At 47.0% G+C, this 18,694-nt stretch overlaps 1 protein-coding gene and 1 long non-coding RNA gene across 2 annotated transcripts; one reads left to right on the top strand and one right to left on the bottom strand.

Annotated features, from left to right (window-relative positions):
• Positions 1–1,184: 1,184 nt before the first annotated feature.
• Positions 1,185–15,625, bottom strand: LOC127551495 (uncharacterized). The gene is made up of 2 exons (XR_007951108.1): positions 15,530–15,625; positions 1,185–4,587 (listed from the first exon to the last, which is right to left on the bottom strand). It is a non-coding gene; the product is annotated as an uncharacterized LOC127551495 (long non-coding RNA).
• LBX1 (ladybird homeobox 1) lies at positions 15,471–18,440 on the top strand. The gene is made up of 2 exons (XM_051981261.1): positions 15,471–16,375; positions 16,958–18,440. Exons 1-2 carry the CDS (start codon positions 16,051–16,053, stop codon positions 17,452–17,454), a joined length of 822 nt encoding a protein of 273 aa, XP_051837221.1. The 5' UTR covers positions 15,471–16,050; the 3' UTR covers positions 17,455–18,440.
• The last annotated feature ends 254 nt before the right edge of the window (positions 18,441–18,694 follow it).

Genomic DNA, 18,694 nt, shown 5'->3' with positions numbered 1-18,694 from the left:
CATAAAGTTGAGCATTTGTGCGCCGACAATACCACCCCTGACACCCTCCACGCACACAGCACTCCCCCTCTTTGGCAGGAACCCACACCGTGACAGGCCCGGTGCAGGAACGCCCACACGCTAGCTTAGCTGGCACCGGTGAGCTCTACAACTCCTGCCCAGAGATTGGAATTGGATGGGCCAACCTCTCTCAGATCCCAGTACGAAAGATGGGATCTAGGAGGTATAACCTTGGAATGGGAGAGGAGGACACCTAAAATCTAGTCAGGACTGTGTTCTGTATCCTCTGGATTGCTGGCTCCAACAGGGGCTGAGCATGTATGGACGTAGCTATGGTCAGTAATTCTGATTGGAAAGTCATGGGACAGACAGTAAATGGGTGATCCTGATGAAACATCCTAGACTACTGGGCAATGTCTTTCCTTTGATGGGTCCCACTTCCCAGTCACATTATTCTGGTATTCAAGACCGATCACAATCTGGTCCATCTCTCCCAATTTTTCTCTTCCTGTTATTCCAATCTTTTGTGTTATCTTTTCCAAATAACGTTTTCCTCTTCCACAAGCTTTAGGACATAGAACATAGGTTAGAGTTAGAAGGGACTCTTTAACTGTCACTTTTCTCAATCTTTTCTTCTCACATGAATGCTCCTCTCTTTCTCTTTTCAAAACCTGGTCATTATTAAGGGCACAACTCAATTTCTTTCTCCTCTTTCGGCCTTCCTAGAACACTCCAAAACCCATAATGAGATCCTACTTTTCTGAGCTTCAACACACAACACTGAGAATCTGAACCATGCAGTTATAATTGTTCTCTATTTGTTCAAAGTGTCTCTTCTTCCCAGCACCATTAAGCCTCTGGAAGACAGGTTTGAATCTCTGTTTTCCTTGTTTCTCCCACAATGGGATGGATTAAATGCCTGCACTAGTCAGCCTGGGGCTTTAGGTTAGGAAGTTTAAACACCAGAACTTGCCTGGGGCCAATTTAACTCCCCATGCAATCCTTCCAATCAAAGTCCTGAGAGGCAGATGAACAGTTAGAAAAATACAGATGTAATTGTCAGTCAATCATCAAATATGTTAAATACTTCCTAGAATACCTTGTGTTATGTAAAGAAGAGAAAATAGAAATTAATATGACCCTTGATTAGTTGAGAGGAGGCACAAGACATAGACACAAATTGCTATGATATAATGAATGAAAGGTTTAATAGTATCTGAGATGATCCTTGTCGTATAAAATGATAGAATTTCAGAATTTCCCCTACAACATCTCTGATAAAGTAGTATTCCCTGAGATGGAATAATTCCAATGGCAGAAAGCTTATTAATACTTTCTAACTCTTTCCATTGTTGGGTAGCTTTTGGGTTCTTAGGAAGTCTTTCCTTATACTAAATCAAAATATGTCTCTTTGTAACTTAAATCCACTAGGCTTCCCTGGAGACCCACACAGAATGGTGATTATTTCTTCTAGATAACAGTCTTTTCACACATGTGAAGTTATCAATCATTCCTTGAGTCTCACTGAGAAAATAAAAAAAAATTAATACAGAGAATGACTCCAGTATTAAAATGAGGGACTCCTTCAGGTTGGGGGAAGTGAGAAAAGAGAAGAAGGAAGAGAGAGCTCAGGAGGAACGGGAAAAGGCTATGAGAATGTTGAGCCAATCAAGTATTTAGTTTTAACCTTAGGCATTTCAGTGTACTGAATGAAGCCCCAAAGCCTATCCTACTTTCACTTGACTCTCCAGGGCCCTAGTAGATTGCTTCTTGATCTCCTCTCCTTTAGCCTTTAATCTAGAATCTAAGAGAATTCAGCTTCTCCTTTCAGTGTTACAGGAATTGGGGGAGAGGAAGATTAAGCATTTTAGTTTATTGACAAACAAGGTAAATCTCCAGATGAAGTGGACTACTAACTAATAATGCTATAGGTCCTACTTTCCTCTCCACCATCCCAATGCTTTTATTCAGTTTGCTTCTCTGTACCTGGAATGCTCTTTCCTTCCCCATCTCTGTTTCTATTAAATTCCTTTACCTATCCTTCACAGAACTATCTTAAATGTTACCTCCTTTATGAAGCCCTGATACATCTCTATCAGAAATGATCTATTCTCCTCAAATCTCAGAGGACTTTGTAAGACTATTATCATATTCTATTTTGCAGCTTATTTTTGTATAATTATTGCATATTTCTGCAGAAAAGTCTTTCCTTCCTGATTCCCCCAGCTGCTAATGTTTTCTTCTCTAACATTATTTTCCAACGGTATACTTCTACTTATATACAAGTTGCTTATCCATTTAGAATGCAAGTTCCTTAAAGATAGAGATTGGTTTTGTCTTTTAAATTCTATCCCTAGAATTTAGCACAATGTCTAGCAAGAGATAATCATTTAAACGTTGTTTACCCATACAGTCCAATTGAATTTTTTATCCCTCCCTACTAGATCTTGAGCTCCACTGGAGATGGGGACTATTAAAAAAAAAATCTATTCCACACTACTTTACACAAATATGGTGTTTTGCTTTGGCGGAATAGGGAATTTTTTTTTCCAATTTGGGGGAATTCCCAGCGTATAAACTCATTTCACTGATGCAGATCTACAACTTATCTGTGACTTTATAGTCTTAAAAGGTTGCCTGAGGATTAAATGGCTTGCCCATAGGCAGATAGCTAGTATATTTATGTAGGAGGAAGGCCACCTTGGCTTCAAAATGAATCTTCTATCTTCTATCCCCTGGCTGCCTCTGGTTTATACTAGTAGGTAATTAATAGATGTCTTCTGTCTCTAATTGAAAGAACATCACTGAGAAGGGCAAGTCACATCTGCCCTTCCTTGGGGTTTGTTTTATCATAAAAACAATTATGATCCATAAAGCAATTATATACAGTTTTTCCCTGAAGTATCATGTCTATAACCTCAAAGGAGAATGCTGAGGACTCACAAGACCTAGGTGAGTAAAAAAGATCCTTTTTCTTAAACCTTTGGTGAGCTTATGTAAATAAAGTATAGGGCCGATGCTCGTAAGAGGATTGGACTGGATGACTGACAGATGAATGGAGAGGACTGACTGTGAGACAGGGGATGAGCTAGCTCTGCAATGTAAGGGATAATAACAAAGCAGGTTTCTCGGGCTGGCATCGGTCCGGGTCCGCTAACGCCTTGAAGGAAAAGTGGGGAAAGAGCAGGATGTTCTGACTTGAGGATCAAGCTCAAACCCAAATGCTCTCGCGACCCTTTAGGATACCTGGGAGCCAAAACTAAAAACAAACAAACAAAAGCCAACAACGTTTACTTAGGAGCAGGGATAAAAGGCTCCTGGGTAAGCAGCAGAACCTTAAGTCACTGAGCCGATACTGGGGAAGAACCCCATTTTAGCCAGTAAGACCTTTGCCCCCCTCCCAACCGCCCCCAAGATTCTGTGCTCTAGGGCTTGAAGTTCTAGGCTCCCCGGGAAACTCATGGTCAGCACTGAGTCTAGAGGTATCCCAGACGAGCAAATTCGGAGAACGTGTCCGGTTAGGATAGGCTAGGGACCCTTGCCGGATCTCGCTCTTCCGCCCACAGTCCTCTGGGACTAGCGGACTACTGGAAGAAAGGCGTAGGCCAGCTAAGGGAGTTCCTGGATCTCCTGGCGAGGCTGTCTCGAGGAGTCTCCGGGCCATGCCAGCAGCCGTCGGTTGGTCTGCCTCGTGGTTCCTAGGCGCGGTCGTTCCGGAATAGCTATCGCTAATATCCCCGGCTGTGCGGAAACAGCGTTTTATTAAATGCCTCACACAGATTTGGGATAATAAAGATGAATATATTATATCCTTTGCCTCCCCCAGAGTGAGACAATAATAGGAAGATAAAAAAAAAACAATAAAGCGAAGCATAAATACAGCGTAATGGGGCTGGTGGAGAGCGGGGCGGGCCGTGCAGGGACTAAGTGGTTGGAGCCCTGGAAAGGCTCGGGGTCTCGGGGGAGGGGCAGTAGGAACCCAGTCCAGACTCTAGCCCCTCCCCAACCCTTACTCTGGACTCGGTACACGCGATCATCCCCTAAGGCCCAGTTTAGCCTTAGCCTGGCAAAGACACCTATAGTTTGGCATTAATTTAATTTGACAAACATTTATTAAAAGCCTACTAAGTGCAAGGATGGAAGTATAAGCTCTGTCATTGGCACTCATTTCCAGCATCCGCAATTCCCTAATGAAAGAACCTCGAAAGAGGTCATTTGAACCAAGCCCCTGCCTCCGAGAAGGTCTAATGTTCTCATCTTCTCGGACGAGGATTTGTAAAGTTCTTCCAGATCGGGTAAAATGGCACATGGACAGACACATCCACATCAGAAGTGTTCCCAAGGGTTCCGTGATGGAGCCAGGGAGTCAGGATTGCCTCTTTTCTGGAGAGATCCTTGGTGGATTTTTCTCTCAATATCCTCCCCTTCTGTAGGTTAGGAACATAGACCGTCGGCAATTTGGGTTATCCACCCATCACTCTCTCTGGGGAAGAGTCGCCCCTGCCTTCCTGGCTCCAGGTCTCCCCATTACATTTCCAGAAGGGCCTCCTGAGGTCTGACTTCCATGCGTCCTTCCCTAGGCGCCTCCTGAAATGGAAAGTTGAAAAATAACTTCAAAGCTTAAGTTTAAAGTAAACAGCAGGCCCCCAAAATGTTATTTTTTCCTGTGGAAGGCTAGGTAAGGAAATAATTCTGTCTCAATGCATCCCCAAGATTAGAAATATACCTTGATATAGATCCAGGGCCTCAGAACAAGTCTGGAAAAAAAAATCTTTTTTCCTCCTCTCCTTCCCCCTTCCCATTCCCCAATTTTGGCTGTGCTTATTCTTTCTAAAAACTTCTCCTTCCCCCAAAGGGGAATCTAAACTTTCCAAATCTGCTAATAAAAATGGTACATATTTTTCTAATTATCCAGAGGATCTCAAGTTCTGGGAAGAAAAATCCTATAGATAGATAAAAAGGAAAGAGAAAGTGAAGGCGAAAGGGAAGAGAAAAGATATTTGGAAAGAAAGAAAAGAGGAAGGGAATAACCAGTGATAAAAGAGGAAAAGAAGAGTAAAGAGAAGGAGGGGGAAGAGATTGCTCCAAGAAAAATAAAACAAAGAGGAAACAAATTTCTTATAAAGAACAGAAGGAAACAATTTGGATTAAGAGAGCTGGAAACGGGGCAGGGCAAGGAGAGAACATTTTTGTTGCAAAACAGGGGACAGAAAAGACAAAGACAAGGACTTGGACAGAAAGACTGTAAGAGGAATGGAACTTCAGGTCCTCTACTTCCATTTCTCCTAGGATCCCTGGAAGAAGATATGAGTAGTGTGTGTGTGTGTGTGTGTGTGTGTGTGTGTGTGTGTGTGTGTGTGAGAGAGAGAGAGAGAGAGAGAGAGAGAGAGAGAGAGAGAAAGAGAGACAGAGAGACAGAGACAAAGACACAGAGACAGACACAGAGAGAGAGACAGAGAGAGAGAAAAGAGAAAAAGAGAGAGGAGAGAGGAGAGAGACAGACAGACACAGAGAGACAGACAGAGAGACAGAAAGAAAAGAGAAAGAGACAGAGAGAGAGAAAGGAGAAAGAGAGAGCGAGAGAGAAGAGAGAGAGCCTCTCTCTCTCTCTCTCTCCACTACTACTTAGTATAGTGTATTTCCAGGCTGATATGGGGATGAGTGTAGGTCTGAGTTATTTGTGGGAGTAGGTAGGATAAGGAGCTATGGTGTAAATGAATCTCTCTGTTGGAGTGTATTTGCTAGAATGAATCGGTATGGTGATGCATGTCAGTTTGATTGTGAGTGAGCTTTGGTGTATTAGGGAGGGGGTTGTAGAAATGGAGTGACTAGGAATGCGTGTAAATTTTTGGTGTGCTCCACTGTAATTTTGTATACTGGAGTGCTGAAGAGTACCAAAGGATGTGTTGGTATGTGGAAATGTGTGAGTAGGGAGACTTGGGTACTGGTGTGAGTGACTATCAATGCTAAAACCTCCAAGTCTAGTTTAGACTTCTTTGGGCCCTGAGGCTGCCTGATTGTTAAAGTTGCAGAGGATCAAGCTGAAGAATGAAGGTAAGATGGAGGCTGAAGGAATTCCAGTTTATTCGGCGTTTCACTGGGACATTATTTCTTTCTGGCACTGTTATCCGAGTAGTTACAAATATCTGGAACCTGACAACAAGAGAAACTGGATAGAGCAGAATTGGGTGGGGGACTGGCTCTATTGGTGGGCTTGGGGATGCTATCTGGGTTCAATGTTATGGTTAATATCCAGATTTCACTCTCATGCCTTTTTGGGAAGGAATGGAAGATTGAAAAGAAGCCCCCAGATACAGGAGGAAAAGGAACTAAGGTTGTCAAATAGTTCCCAAGGCACACTGAATTCTCCCCAAATCCTACCACCTGGCTACACTTCTCCTGATATTGACAGGGGTGGGGGAAGGAGTGAGGATTTCCTTTTTCGTTTAGGGGAAGGAAATCCCGGATCATACGAATAAAAACCCTTAAAGTCTGAATTCCCTCTCCTCTATTCCCCTCTCCTAGGATCACCAGCGGCAGGGCCTCAAACTCCAGAGTGCCTCTGACGTTTTCTCCCTTTCGTGTCGAAAGCCTTTCGGAGTCGAACAATAGTCTTCTAACCCCAAAGTCTCTTCACTCGCACTTCCCAAACCCTGTGACCCTTCAGCCCATGAGAAGGATTTTCTCTAGTGGAGGGATCAATTTCGAATCACACGCACTCCGGGCATGAATCTTCTCAGTGTCCTGGAAGCAGGACTTTCTAGCCTTTCACACGTCTTCAGCCCGGACCGCTGGAGGGTGGGTCTCCAGGCTTAGAGGATGGTGGCAAAGAAGGCTAGGAGTGCGAGAGACTGACCCTTCATCTTCTGGACGCTCCTTCTGCCCCCTTACCCCAAGCTTTCCCCAGTCTTACGGGTTCCCTTCTCCCAAGGGCCAGGGTTTTGAGCTTTAATGAAAGGTGGCACTGCAAGAGGAGGGAGGAGCTGATGGCTCCTCTCCCCGCATCTCCCGCCCAGACAAAACGAGAAAATGCCTAGGAAATAATTTTCGATAATCACTTTATGGGCCCTTCCCCTCCCGCTCTTTATTGGAACGGGAGCGCGCGGCGGTTATTACAGTGCTGTCTGTCCGGGCTGCAAGCGAAGCGCAGCTCTGCCGCGGCGCCGCTAATGCAATGAGCCTCATTCGGCTCCTGAATTATTCACGCGCAGTTTATTATAAGGAGGTCTGAGTCAGGCCTTTCAGCCCGCCCCCACCCCACAACACTGAGGTGCCATCGATCCGCGCATCCTCAGCTCCAAATGAAGTCTCTAGTTCCCCCTCCTTCAAACCTACCTCCCACTCCCCCCCAACCTCTACCTAGCCTGCCTCAGCCCAGCGCTAATATCTCTTCGTATCGGGATCCCAGTGTCAGAACTGGTAAATTAAGGGAGTCTTGACTTTCCTCCATTACATATCTTCTCCCGTCCCTTCTCTCTGTCTCTGTTCCTCCCTCCCCCTCCCGCCCTCCCCAGTCTCATTGTCTATCTCTGTGTTCCTGTTTCCGTCTCAGCCTCATCTTTCTTAAATCCTTGCTGCCTCAATTCACTCTTTCCCTCCCCCTTTTCTTCATGCACTCTACAGTTAAGAGTTTGAGTTGGTTTTCTTTAAGTTAATAATCGGGGCTCTGATTCTAACTCTAAGGTGAGGGTGAGGGCGGGAGCCGAAAAGCCACATCTGGAAAATGTCTGGCTCTGCACACATTCCACTAAATCGACTTTCACTAGGGGTGAATGACAAAACTCCTCTTTTGAAATGTAAACACTCTCGGGGGAGAGCTGAAACTTGCAGTTGGTCACACCTTAATGTGACTAACTTTAATCTAAGAGTCAAATTGCTTTCTTCCACACACCCTGGTTACATTCTCTGTCTTAAAAAAACGGGTGGCAATTTTGGAGACTGGGGTATTTAGAGGAGGTCAAGGCTGGCTTGTTTAAAGCTCCAGCGGTGGAGAGTTTTGAAAAAGTGAAGAGCAGCAGAAGAGAACAGCAGGAGAAGCCTCAGGAAGATGAGGCAGGAATAAAGACTAATAGATAGGAGAGGGCCCCAAGGACAAATATCCCAGAGTTCACAATTTAGTTCTGTGCCTTGGTGCCTACAATACTTCGGCTGCCCTAAATCCATCCTTAGAGAAATTTAGCTACTGGGAGCTACCAGAGATCGTGTCAGATAGTATTATACCACTGCTATACGCAGGCACTGTGCCAGGCACTGAGGATACAAAAACAAAAACAAAAAACCCCAACAAACAAACAAAAAAAAACAAAAATGAAACAAGTCAATTGCACATGTTCTGTAATGTCCCACATATGTATTCCTGACTACTTCTTTACCATTATAACCTCTTCCCCCAAAAAAAAAATTATTGGGGAAGAAAGTAACAGTGAAATGGGTAATTTTTTTCAGCTTTGTTTTGGACTGAGATTCTTTCCTATTAAGCAATTTGGGGATTCTGGGGTGGGTACAGCAGCGAGAGAGACACCAAAGGACTTGCTGCTGATGTCCTGCTCCTTCCCCTCCTCCCCCTTTATGCCTAATTAGGGATGCCAGGCTGTTTTAAACCAACATCCCCCTTCTCAAGCCTAGCCTTAGGACCCTAGGACACAATCCAGCTGCCACTTCCATGAAGCCACAGGGCATCTAGGGAGTCCCGATATTTTGCCCCACTGTTAACTCTGACTCAGGCAGAATTTTTATCCCTGTTCTTTTCTTTTTCTCCATCTTTTGGACATTGTCTCTGACTATATCATTCCATTTCTGATTCTAGATACATCTCTGACTTTCTAATAGTCAATCTTTTTTTATTGCACTATACATTCAGTTCTTAGCCTGATTTGGAAACTAGTGTACCAGAGAGAATGAGTGGGGTTAGGAAATGGAAAGACTTTTTCCTGCCCACCATGTTTTGTTCAGAAAATATCAGTAAAGATCTGTATCTTCATTGAAGAAGTAGCACAAAACTGACCTTAAGTGCTGAAGAGGTCCCAAGAAGTGAATACATTTGGATCTCCCAAGTATTCAGCAGATGAAAGAGGGAATAATCTAGTCCATTCTACTCAAGACAGCTAACATGTCTGTAACTGAAAAAAGTTTTGGGGGAAACCAAGATCAATTACTGCGATGACATGTTCAAATTTAGCTATAGCCTAACCCCAAATTTCTTTAAGTCTCTGTGGCTCAGGTTGTAGAGGAAGTGTAGGACTAAGGGCTCAGATCCCTAACACTCAGAGAAGAGTTTCATTAGCTGCTTCTCAATTCCCCCTCTCCTATTTGTGAAGAACTCTTGACATTCTCTACCCCCAAAAATATAAATCTTAAGTTTCGATAGTGCTCAGATTGAAGGAATAAGCATAGATCTGCATGTTTGATGGACTTAATGAAACTGTGAATTTCAGGACATTAAAAATCCTCTGATTCCCTTTCATCCCCTCAACTCCCCAAAAGAGGGGACAGATCATTTAAAAATATTGAATAAAGCATGCCCATAATTCCCTTTATTCTTTACTCTTCCTTCTTAACCCCTCTTCCGCCAGTCGGCTGGAGAGTCAAAATAGCAATACAGTCTATAAAAACCAATCACTCACTTCCAGCTTCAGGCACGTGTCTATGCAAGGAGAGGGAATTCTTCCAGACTGTGATTGAATTGTTGCTGATGGGATAGAAACCAAGGAGGAAATTTACCTCACTTGCAAGGGACTTGTATTAAAACAGTAAGAGAAACATATAAGCACTATAGCCAACAGACTTTCAAAGATGCTGAAGATAAACCTGCCCTCACCAAGGGAGCAAAGCTTGTTTCCAAATAGTTTGAGAATGAATGTGAATCCAAGGACCACTAGGATGAGTTTTGACAATAGCCTCCCATGATTTGTTGATAGCTTTCTCCTGTACCAAAGAATAATGATTTCCATCAGTTTTACACCAAAACAGTTAAAAGTTAAATTAATAAGATAGTTGCCTACTTACTGATCACCTACAGTTACTAGAAGCAGGAATTTGGCCTATGAGTTCAACTTCAAATATATCTTATCTCTGACCCAGTATATTGCTGGCAGGGATTTTGGAAATCCAAGGTCCAACCAGTGACCAGCATACACCCAATCATGAGCTATGGGATTTGAAGACAATATCTCTGCTCCTCCAATTGAGACATTGCAGTACAGCAAAACCAGCACAGGCAGAGCTCAGAGATCTCTTCTGGAGTTCTGTTACCTTGCCTTGACTGTTTTCCACATTAGACAAGAACAAGAACAAGATGAGAGTATGTGGACCTCCAATCCTTTAGTATGTCAACCCTATAATAGTACTAATCTTCCAGGTCCCCTCTGCCCTGTTCAAAACCCTAAATGTCCTTTCCTCTTTTCTCCTAAATCCCCTCCATCCAAGGCAGAACAAGTTTAATTCTCCTCACCCATAATCGATCACACACACACACACACACACACACACACACACACACAAGCAGAGAGAGAGAGAGAGAGAGAGAGAGAGAGAGAGAGAGAGAGAGAGAGAGAGAGAGAGAGAGAGAGAATTAATAGGAAGGCACACAATCAGAAATAAAAAAAAAATTCAGATACACATATGCCTATAAGTAAACACTATACACAGGCACATATAGGCATGTATACATATTTAAAATACAGACATCTAAACATACAAAGTCTCAAGTATTTGATTTGTCTGTACTAGAAGAAGTACATGATTGAAAATTTGTCAACATCACTTTGATCTGAAGGAGGAGAAAAAAGAAAAGAAAAGAAAACTAGTGGAGCTATTGGAAAATTAGAAGGAAATGAAATCTGATACCTAATCATCACTGTAACTAGAGATGCTAAAATAAACCAATCTACCAAAAATAAGCCGATTTGGTAACCAGCGCACAAACACTCTCAGTCTGTGTTTGTGTTCATGGAGAGCGGAGATTTGAAAATTATCAGATTAATTGGCTTGACGTTGAAAAGTAAAATGATTGAAATACAGAAGTTGATTTTTGGAAGGGCATAGGTTTATGGGGTATTAAGTGGAGAAGGTAAAAAGTAAGAGGTAAATTGTATATTGGACTATTCTTGGAAATACTATATACTATTTGCTAAAGTTCCATTATACTTGATATCATACATTTGTGGATTAACAAGGGTTTCTGGAGTGACTTTCACAGATCGGAAATCTGTATAGCCAGTCTTTCTCTCATCAAAGCCTAGGTCAATTAGAAGTTTCTATATGTCTCCTCTGGCCCTGGGGCCAGAAGCCTGTGGGGAGGTGGTGACCCGGTATCAATAGGGGGGAAAAAAGGAGGTCTTTTCTAGGTCTCTGACGGCTTGGCCCTGGTTTTAGGCAGTTATTCAGAGGAAAGGAATGAAGGAGGGAAATTATTATAGGGCCTTTGCTTAAAGTCCAGAAGAGCCTGGTTGGTTGGTCAAGATTTAAGCCCCAATTTAAATCAGTCACAGAAGGAAATATTGGAGAGAACAAATCCTCCAGTCATTCAAAGAGTCAAGGAGAACTAAGCGTTCTAGAAGTAGACAGACATTTTAGAAAGCACTAGGTAGCACCTTTCAAGGATGTTTTGCGTTTAAGAAAGAGTTGATCGATTCTAGAACTTTCACATCCTAAGGATGAGCTCGAGGAAGAGAAAGTCTCCTTGCCCAAAAGAATCATTTGCGAGAGAAACAAGAGAATAAATCCATTGCAAGAGCCTCTGAGGACCGACAATTGGAATCTGATTATTAACGGTTTTCTTTTCCCTTCACTGCTTTTATCCTCCCGCCTCCCCCCAAGTTCCGTGTCTCCTGCTTTCCTGTTCCCAATTCTATGACTTCTCTCTTCCATTCCTTTTTCTCCTCTGCCCAGACTCCCTATGAAGCAGATCCCCCAACCTACTATAGATTGAGCTTGGCGAAAATACTACCCTCAGGTACGTAGCCCGTACTTCGGTTGCAAAATCCAGGAAAAGTTATGAGGCCCCAAAAGGTCCTAAGAATAGGATTGGGAGCTAAGAGAATGATGTTCCAACTAAGAACCCTGGCTATCTTCCACTGCCATTATTTTCCTCGATCTATCAGGATCTCAAATCTTTTTCCTAATCCCTCTGACACTCTCTCTTTAGAACTCTTGCAGCCTTCATCAAAGAATAACCTTCTAACCGACTGGACCTTACTCTTCCTCAGCAAGGGTGAAGGGAGGGGCTACTCTAACTAGGGGAGCTAAAGAAGACAGAGTGGTAAAGAGGGGTGTGCCAGGGGGTGCAGCTCTGCGTCGGGAGCGGAAGCACCTGACAGAGAACCTCCTTCCTTGCAAAATCCTCATCCTCATCCAGCAAAAGACTTTCTTTTTTCTCGTCCCTCCCTGCCCTTTGGTCCTACGCGCACCCCCAAGCGCCATCTCAACCCAGGGACAACAAGGCTGCTTTCAAATAAACAAACGAACAGAAGAAAAAAGGACTGCCTGAACAAACCCAGAAGCTCTGATTGGCCCAGCATGCTTTCAATCCTTTCTGAAAGCCAACCCTTATCCAGTTGCACCCAACCTACCCTCAACCACACAGCCCTAGATCCCTCCCCGCGCCCTCGCTCCGCCCCCCCTACCCCTACAGTCCCCTACACTCATTCTGGTCTCAGCCTCTATTTTCTTGACTGACTCGGAAGACTACGAATTATTTGCATAGCGATGGGCTAGAGATTCATATTATGAATATATAGATCCCAAAGGAAGCCTGGGTTCTCTCCCAGTCTCTCTTATCCCAGCAGACCCGAAAAGTGAGGAAATAGGGGATGGGGATCTTTGGGAAGCAGCAACTAGTTTTCCCACTCCTGGATGTCCAAAACAACTTAGAATTCTTCCACTTAAACTTTTTTTTCCCCCAAAAGAGGTCAAAAGGAAGTGAGAACTCAGAAGGAGAGAATGTGTGCTGGGTTCAAGGATCAGATTTTCTTTATACAGAACCCCCCCGGGAAAGGAGTCCAGTCCTCCGCACCTATCAACTGCTAGACGAAGACCAGGAAGAAAAGGTCGTTTTTTAAAAAGAGGGGAGGGCGCCTAGACCCGACAATATACATGCTCTCTTTGCCCTGAATCTGTGCGGTCTGTGAAGTACAGTTTTTCTCGGACTTCGAATTTCTTTGTCAGTGTTTACAAATAGAAAACCGAAAATGGGTCCTGTCACAAGGCGGCTCCCCATGCATCCCGACTGGGGAGTAGGTCGGGGTGGTAAAGGATGAATGAAGAATCAAAGAACTCGAGTTCCAAGCTGTGAAACAGTCAGGAAACCGTTCAGTCTTATTTTTCCCACTCTAAACCAAAGTCCTTGCTTAGTTCTTGATTCCACCCTACACTTTCTCTTACCTCCATACTCCCCAATCCCTCTCTCTTCTGTATCCCTTCAGTCCCTCCTTCTACTCCTAGATCTGTAGCCCTGGGGTTTAGAGCCCCGCCCCCTTCCCTATTCTCCTTTGCCCTTATCCTGGTCTCACATTGTCCCTTCTCCAGGATTTCCGAGAAAAGGCTCCGAAGGCCAGACCAAGTCAGAGAACAGGGAACAAACTCCTGAGCAAAAAGGGTAGAGGTAGGGGGTGTCCCTAGATTTTACCAGAAATGAACTCAAAGCTGGGAAGGTTCCGCACAAACCTCTGGGGAAGCGAGATCTCCCAACTTCGGTACCTATTCTAAAGCCTACTAGAGAAAACAAGAAAAATGGGTACACAAATATACGAAACACAAATACACCTACAAATAGATACACAAAAAATATACAGAATTTAGGCAAATAAGCACAGTCAAATAAGCAAGCACACATATAAATATGCACAAATATGCAAAACACGTTAACACAAAAAACTCAAATATAGAAAATACAGGAACAAAAGCACATAAACATAAATATACGAAAATACACAAAAATTCTTATTCACAATCCAACCAGTTCTTATTCATGCACAAATTTACACATTTACCCTCTACCCCAGTCACAAATGCAAGATTGATTTCAGGCCGTCCAGGCCCCCTGAAGCCAAGATAAACCCCGTTTTGGCCCCCTCTTTGCACTTATAGTTTCTCCCTCCCCCCCAGGAACAGCTGGAATTGGGACAGGCGATGAAACCAGCCCCCGGTACTAGACAAGGAGAAGAAAGGCTGGGCTAGGTTGGGCTGGTAACCCTGTCTGGGGAGGCCCGAAGCCGGCCCCCTTAGCCCCCGCCGCCAACCCCCTCCTTTTTCCCTCCCTCCAACCCCATGTTTCTGGAACACGACCACGATCTGTCCAGCAGAACCAAGCAGGACCATCCAGGAGCCCTGGAGTCTCAGAATAACCTGCTCCACAGATCCAGGACAGCCGGTCCGAGGTAAGCCGGCCCCGTGGCCTCCCCTGGGACCTTGTTCAGCCCAAATGCCGAGCCCTAGGAAGCGCAGCAGCCCCCTACCCCCACCCTATAACCCCAAACAAATTCGGAGCTGAATCCTAAGCCCGACTTCGCCATATTGTTGTCTGCAGCAGGGACATTTAAGCCTAAAGTGAGGAAAAACCTGAACCCCATTAAGCGTCAAACTGCAAACCACCATTTCTATTACCCGGCAAGGATCCCCGCGCCCGACCCAGCCCCGTCTCTCTTGGCCCCTGCCCCGCTCGGGTCCCAATCCAACCGGGCCTGGTGCTATCCAGCCCGACCCCCAAGATTTCCCGGCTGGAAGCTCCCAGCTAGTCCTCGGCCTCTCGCTGCCACCCGAAGGGAATCGAGAACCCCCGAAAGGCAGCAAACAAGAGCGCTAAAGACCCAGAGAAAGGAAGAGGGAAATCTCGTTTTCCGTTTAAAAAAAAAAAAAATCGTAAAGTCAACGCGGTTCACAGCGCCTCTTTACCTTACCTTCCCGAAGCCTGGCCCTGCGTCCCTCCCAAGCGGCGCAAACTGCTGCGGACTTAACGTACAAATAATGAGCAATATTATCACAGAAATAAGGAGAGAAAATAAAGATTCGAGGAAATCACCGTTAGCGTCGTGAAGGCGAGAGGAGGGACCGGAAAATCGGTGTTTTGGGGGCGGATGTTTTTTCATCAGACTGTATTATCCTGATGCAATAAAGCCGGGTGATAATGTAATTTAAAAATATATATGTCCAAGCAAATCGCGCCGCAGAAAATGACAAGCGCATTAAGCATTCTAATTCAAGCCGGCTCCACCTACCAGGCAGGCCTCCTAATTAATGAGGCCCCAACTTAGAGTCGGCTGCAGAGAGAGAGAGAGAGAGAGAGAGAGAGAGAGAGAGAGAGAGAGAGAGAGAGAGAGATGGGGGAGGAGTGAAGGAGAGGGGGAGAGGAGAGGGAGAGGGAAAGAGAAGAGGGAGAGGGAAAGAGAGAGGGGAGAGAAGGGAATAGAGAGGGAAAGGGGGAGAGAGAGAGAGAGAGAGAGAGAGAGAGAGAGAGAGAGAGAGAGAGAGAGAGAGAGAAGAAAAGAGAAGAGAGAAGAGAAGAAGAGAAGTGTCATTGCGGATAATTGATTACCTCCCAATCAACGATAACTTGTTAGCAATAGTCAATTGCTCCGTCTCTCCGCCTCTTCTCGCAGTCCTGGATTTGCGCTTTCGCCTCGGCTCCTCCAACCCCTAGCCGCTAGGACCAGGGGCCAGGGGCCGCGGAGACATCTGACACCTTTAAATAGCACGGAGGAAGACGAAACTGGAGTCCGGCACGCAGTGTCCCCGCTTCGGCCCGGGACTGCGGGAAGCCCCGGCGGCGCCCGCGCGCCCCCTCCCTACGACCTCTTCCCGGGGCCCTGGGCAGCTCTGTCGGCCGCCGCGGTAACCTTGCGCTCAACCCGTTCTCCCCTCCCCCAGAGCCGGGCTGCTCTTCAAGGACCCCGGTGCCCTCCACCCCCATCCCCCACCTCCGTGTCTGGAGTTGTCGCCTGGGCTGGAACTTTTCCCCCGCTCGCTGCGGTTCGGGTGGCGGGCGGCGGGTTTGGCAGCGGCTCCCGCGAGCGCCCTTAGCCGGAACCTCACCCGGCTCCGGCCCCCGAGCCCAGCATGACTTCCAAAGAAGAAGGAAAAGCGTCGTCCGGGGAGGAGCGGCGCCGTAGCCCCCTGGACCACCTGCCACCTCCAGCCAACTCCAATAAGCCACTCACTCCTTTCAGCATCGAGGACATTCTCAATAAGCCGTCGGTTCGGAGAAGTTACTCGCTGTGCGGAGCGGCGCACCTGCTTTCCGCAGCCGACAAGCACTCCCCCGGCAGCCTGCCTCTGGCTGGCCGGGCCCTACTCTCGCAGACTTCACCTCTCTGTGCGTTGGAGGAACTAGCCAGCAAGACCTTTAAGGGCCTGGAGGTCAGCGTCCTGCAGGCAGCCGAAGGTAGGATCCACTGCCGGTCCCCGGTTCAGCCAGTCCTTCCCTATCCTAGTCTGTGCTAAGCTCTGACTTCTGCCCCATCCCGAGCTGGTCCAGGCCCTCTTTCTACTCCCCCTTTCTTTCTCCCTCCTGCCCTGCTCTGGCCTGAGGTCTGGACCCGCTACTACTGAGCCAGGTCAGGCATAGATGAAGCTACATAGTTCACTGCTTTTTCCCTCAAAGCGGGTGGTTACAAGTTGGATAGGTTTGGGGTTGGTTGGTGGTGCCACTGGAACCGAAACTTCCACGCTGTCCTACCTCGGGGGCCTCTGCTCAGAGCGCTATTTATTCCCAAGTGTCCCATGCTCAACAGGGCCAGGGAAACCACGTACTCTTTCGGTTCGATGGGGCCAGGGGCCCGGGAGCCGGTGCTGCCGCGAAGATCTTGGGCCCTGGCCTCCTGGATCGGGTCGGAAAGAAATTAGGGGAGTCCCCTCCGTCCAAGGGGGGTAGGGACTAAGGACACGACAGAAAGGGTGCTTTTTTCCTACTTCGTAGCCGACCTTTTCCATTTCCACCCCCAACCTGTCTATGGTCTCCTTACAGGCCGGGACGGGATGACCATCTTCGGGCAGCGGCAGACACCTAAGAAGCGGCGGAAGTCGCGCACTGCGTTCACCAACCACCAGATCTACGAACTGGAGAAGCGTTTCCTTTACCAGAAGTATCTGTCCCCCGCCGACCGAGACCAGATCGCTCAGCAGCTGGGCCTCACCAATGCGCAGGTCATCACCTGGTTCCAGAATCGCCGCGCCAAGCTCAAGCGGGATCTGGAGGAGATGAAGGCCGACGTGGAGTCCGCCAAGAAACTGGGGCCCAGCTCGCAGGTGGACATCGTGGCTCTGGCCGAGCTAGAGCAGAACTCGGAGGCTGGCGGAGGGCGGCCCAAGTCCCGGCCCAACTCACCTGTCCTGTCGGCCCCTCAGGCCCCTGGAGCGGGCCATCTTCAGCTTTCTCCCGCCTCTCCTCTCACGGACCAGCCGGCCAGTAGCCAGGACTGCTCGGAGGACGAAGAAGATGTAGAGATCGACGTGGACGACTGAGTCCGGGGGGTGGGGGTGGGAGCTGAGTGTCCCTTGTCCTTTCCAAACACAAGAGACCCCCCCACCAACTATCTCCTTTCCCAATGACCTCCTCCTTTCTGAGCTCCCCTGACTATGATGGGAGCTAAGTTCCCGTTCTGTTCTTCCTTTCCTTCTCCCTTTCCTCCTGCCCATTCCCTGTCCCTACTGGACTGTCTCCCATCCCTTCACCCGCCCGGACTGTAGGCCCTAGGGAGCCCGGGCTGGTCCCTACCCCTCCGCAGCCTGGCCCGGCCTGGCTCTTTCCTATCTAAGCAATAAACCCCCGAGACAGCCGCCCGGCCTCAGCTGTGGACCGGACCGACTGCCCGGGGCCTGGACACCAGGACCCGCGCCGGCGCTGCCGCTGTCCAGGCCGCAGTTGTCTCCTCTGCTCGGCTCCGCATACCCGGGCTGCGGGTCAGAGAGTACCCCGGAATGGTGCAATTCTGTATGGCTTCTGTATAAATATTTAAACGTATATATTGGGGAGGGAGGTTTCTTATCCTTTATTCCCCATTTTTTTCTTGGAGGTTTCAATTTTTTAAAATGTCTTCAGAAGTCCTGTGTCTGACAAACGAAAAGCAAAACGGAGAATTTAAACGAGAGCGACAGAGGGAGCAGGAGTGAAGGGACCCCGGGCCGTCGCTCCCTCCCTCCCACCTCTTCCCGGGGTACCCGGGACATCTCAGCCTGACTTCACTTAGGCGGAAGATCCAAATTTGCCTTTTTGATTTTTCCTTGCATGTGGTGCCTGTGCCCAGAGCAGGGCCCTTCCCTGCGGGCGATCGGGGTATTTCTTTCCTCCTTTGAAATGTTCCTTTCTTTTTTTCGCGCGGGGAAGGGGTGGGGGGAAATGGGGTCCGACTTGCAAGTTGAAAATCGATCCGTTCTTTTCCTAGCGAGTAGAGGTTTGTTTCCGATGCAATTTCTGCCTCACGTTACCGATTAAAGCTATTTTTACCATTCCCGCTGTGCTCCTGCTGTACTTGAGAAGCCGCTCCGCGTTTCCCTGGGAGGGCGGCGGCCCCGGGGCTGGGAGCGGTGAAAACGAACACAAATAACCCAGAGCTCTGGAATGATTTTTTTTTAAACTTTTAAAAATTGTTTTGCATGTGACAGAGACAGAAACCAGGTAAATCCCAATCTCCCTCCCGGGGCAAATTGCGTTGTTGCACCGTTGCTAAGGTCCTATTTTTGGCCCCATTTGGACAGAAATGGT

The sequence above is a fragment of the Antechinus flavipes genome, chromosome 2, assembly GCF_016432865.1.
Source record: "Antechinus flavipes isolate AdamAnt ecotype Samford, QLD, Australia chromosome 2, AdamAnt_v2, whole genome shotgun sequence".
Lineage (NCBI taxonomy): Eukaryota > Metazoa > Chordata > Mammalia > Dasyuromorphia > Dasyuridae > Antechinus > Antechinus flavipes.
The sequence above is the reverse complement of the archived record's forward strand: the minus strand, read 5'-3'. Positions and strand labels throughout refer to the sequence as shown.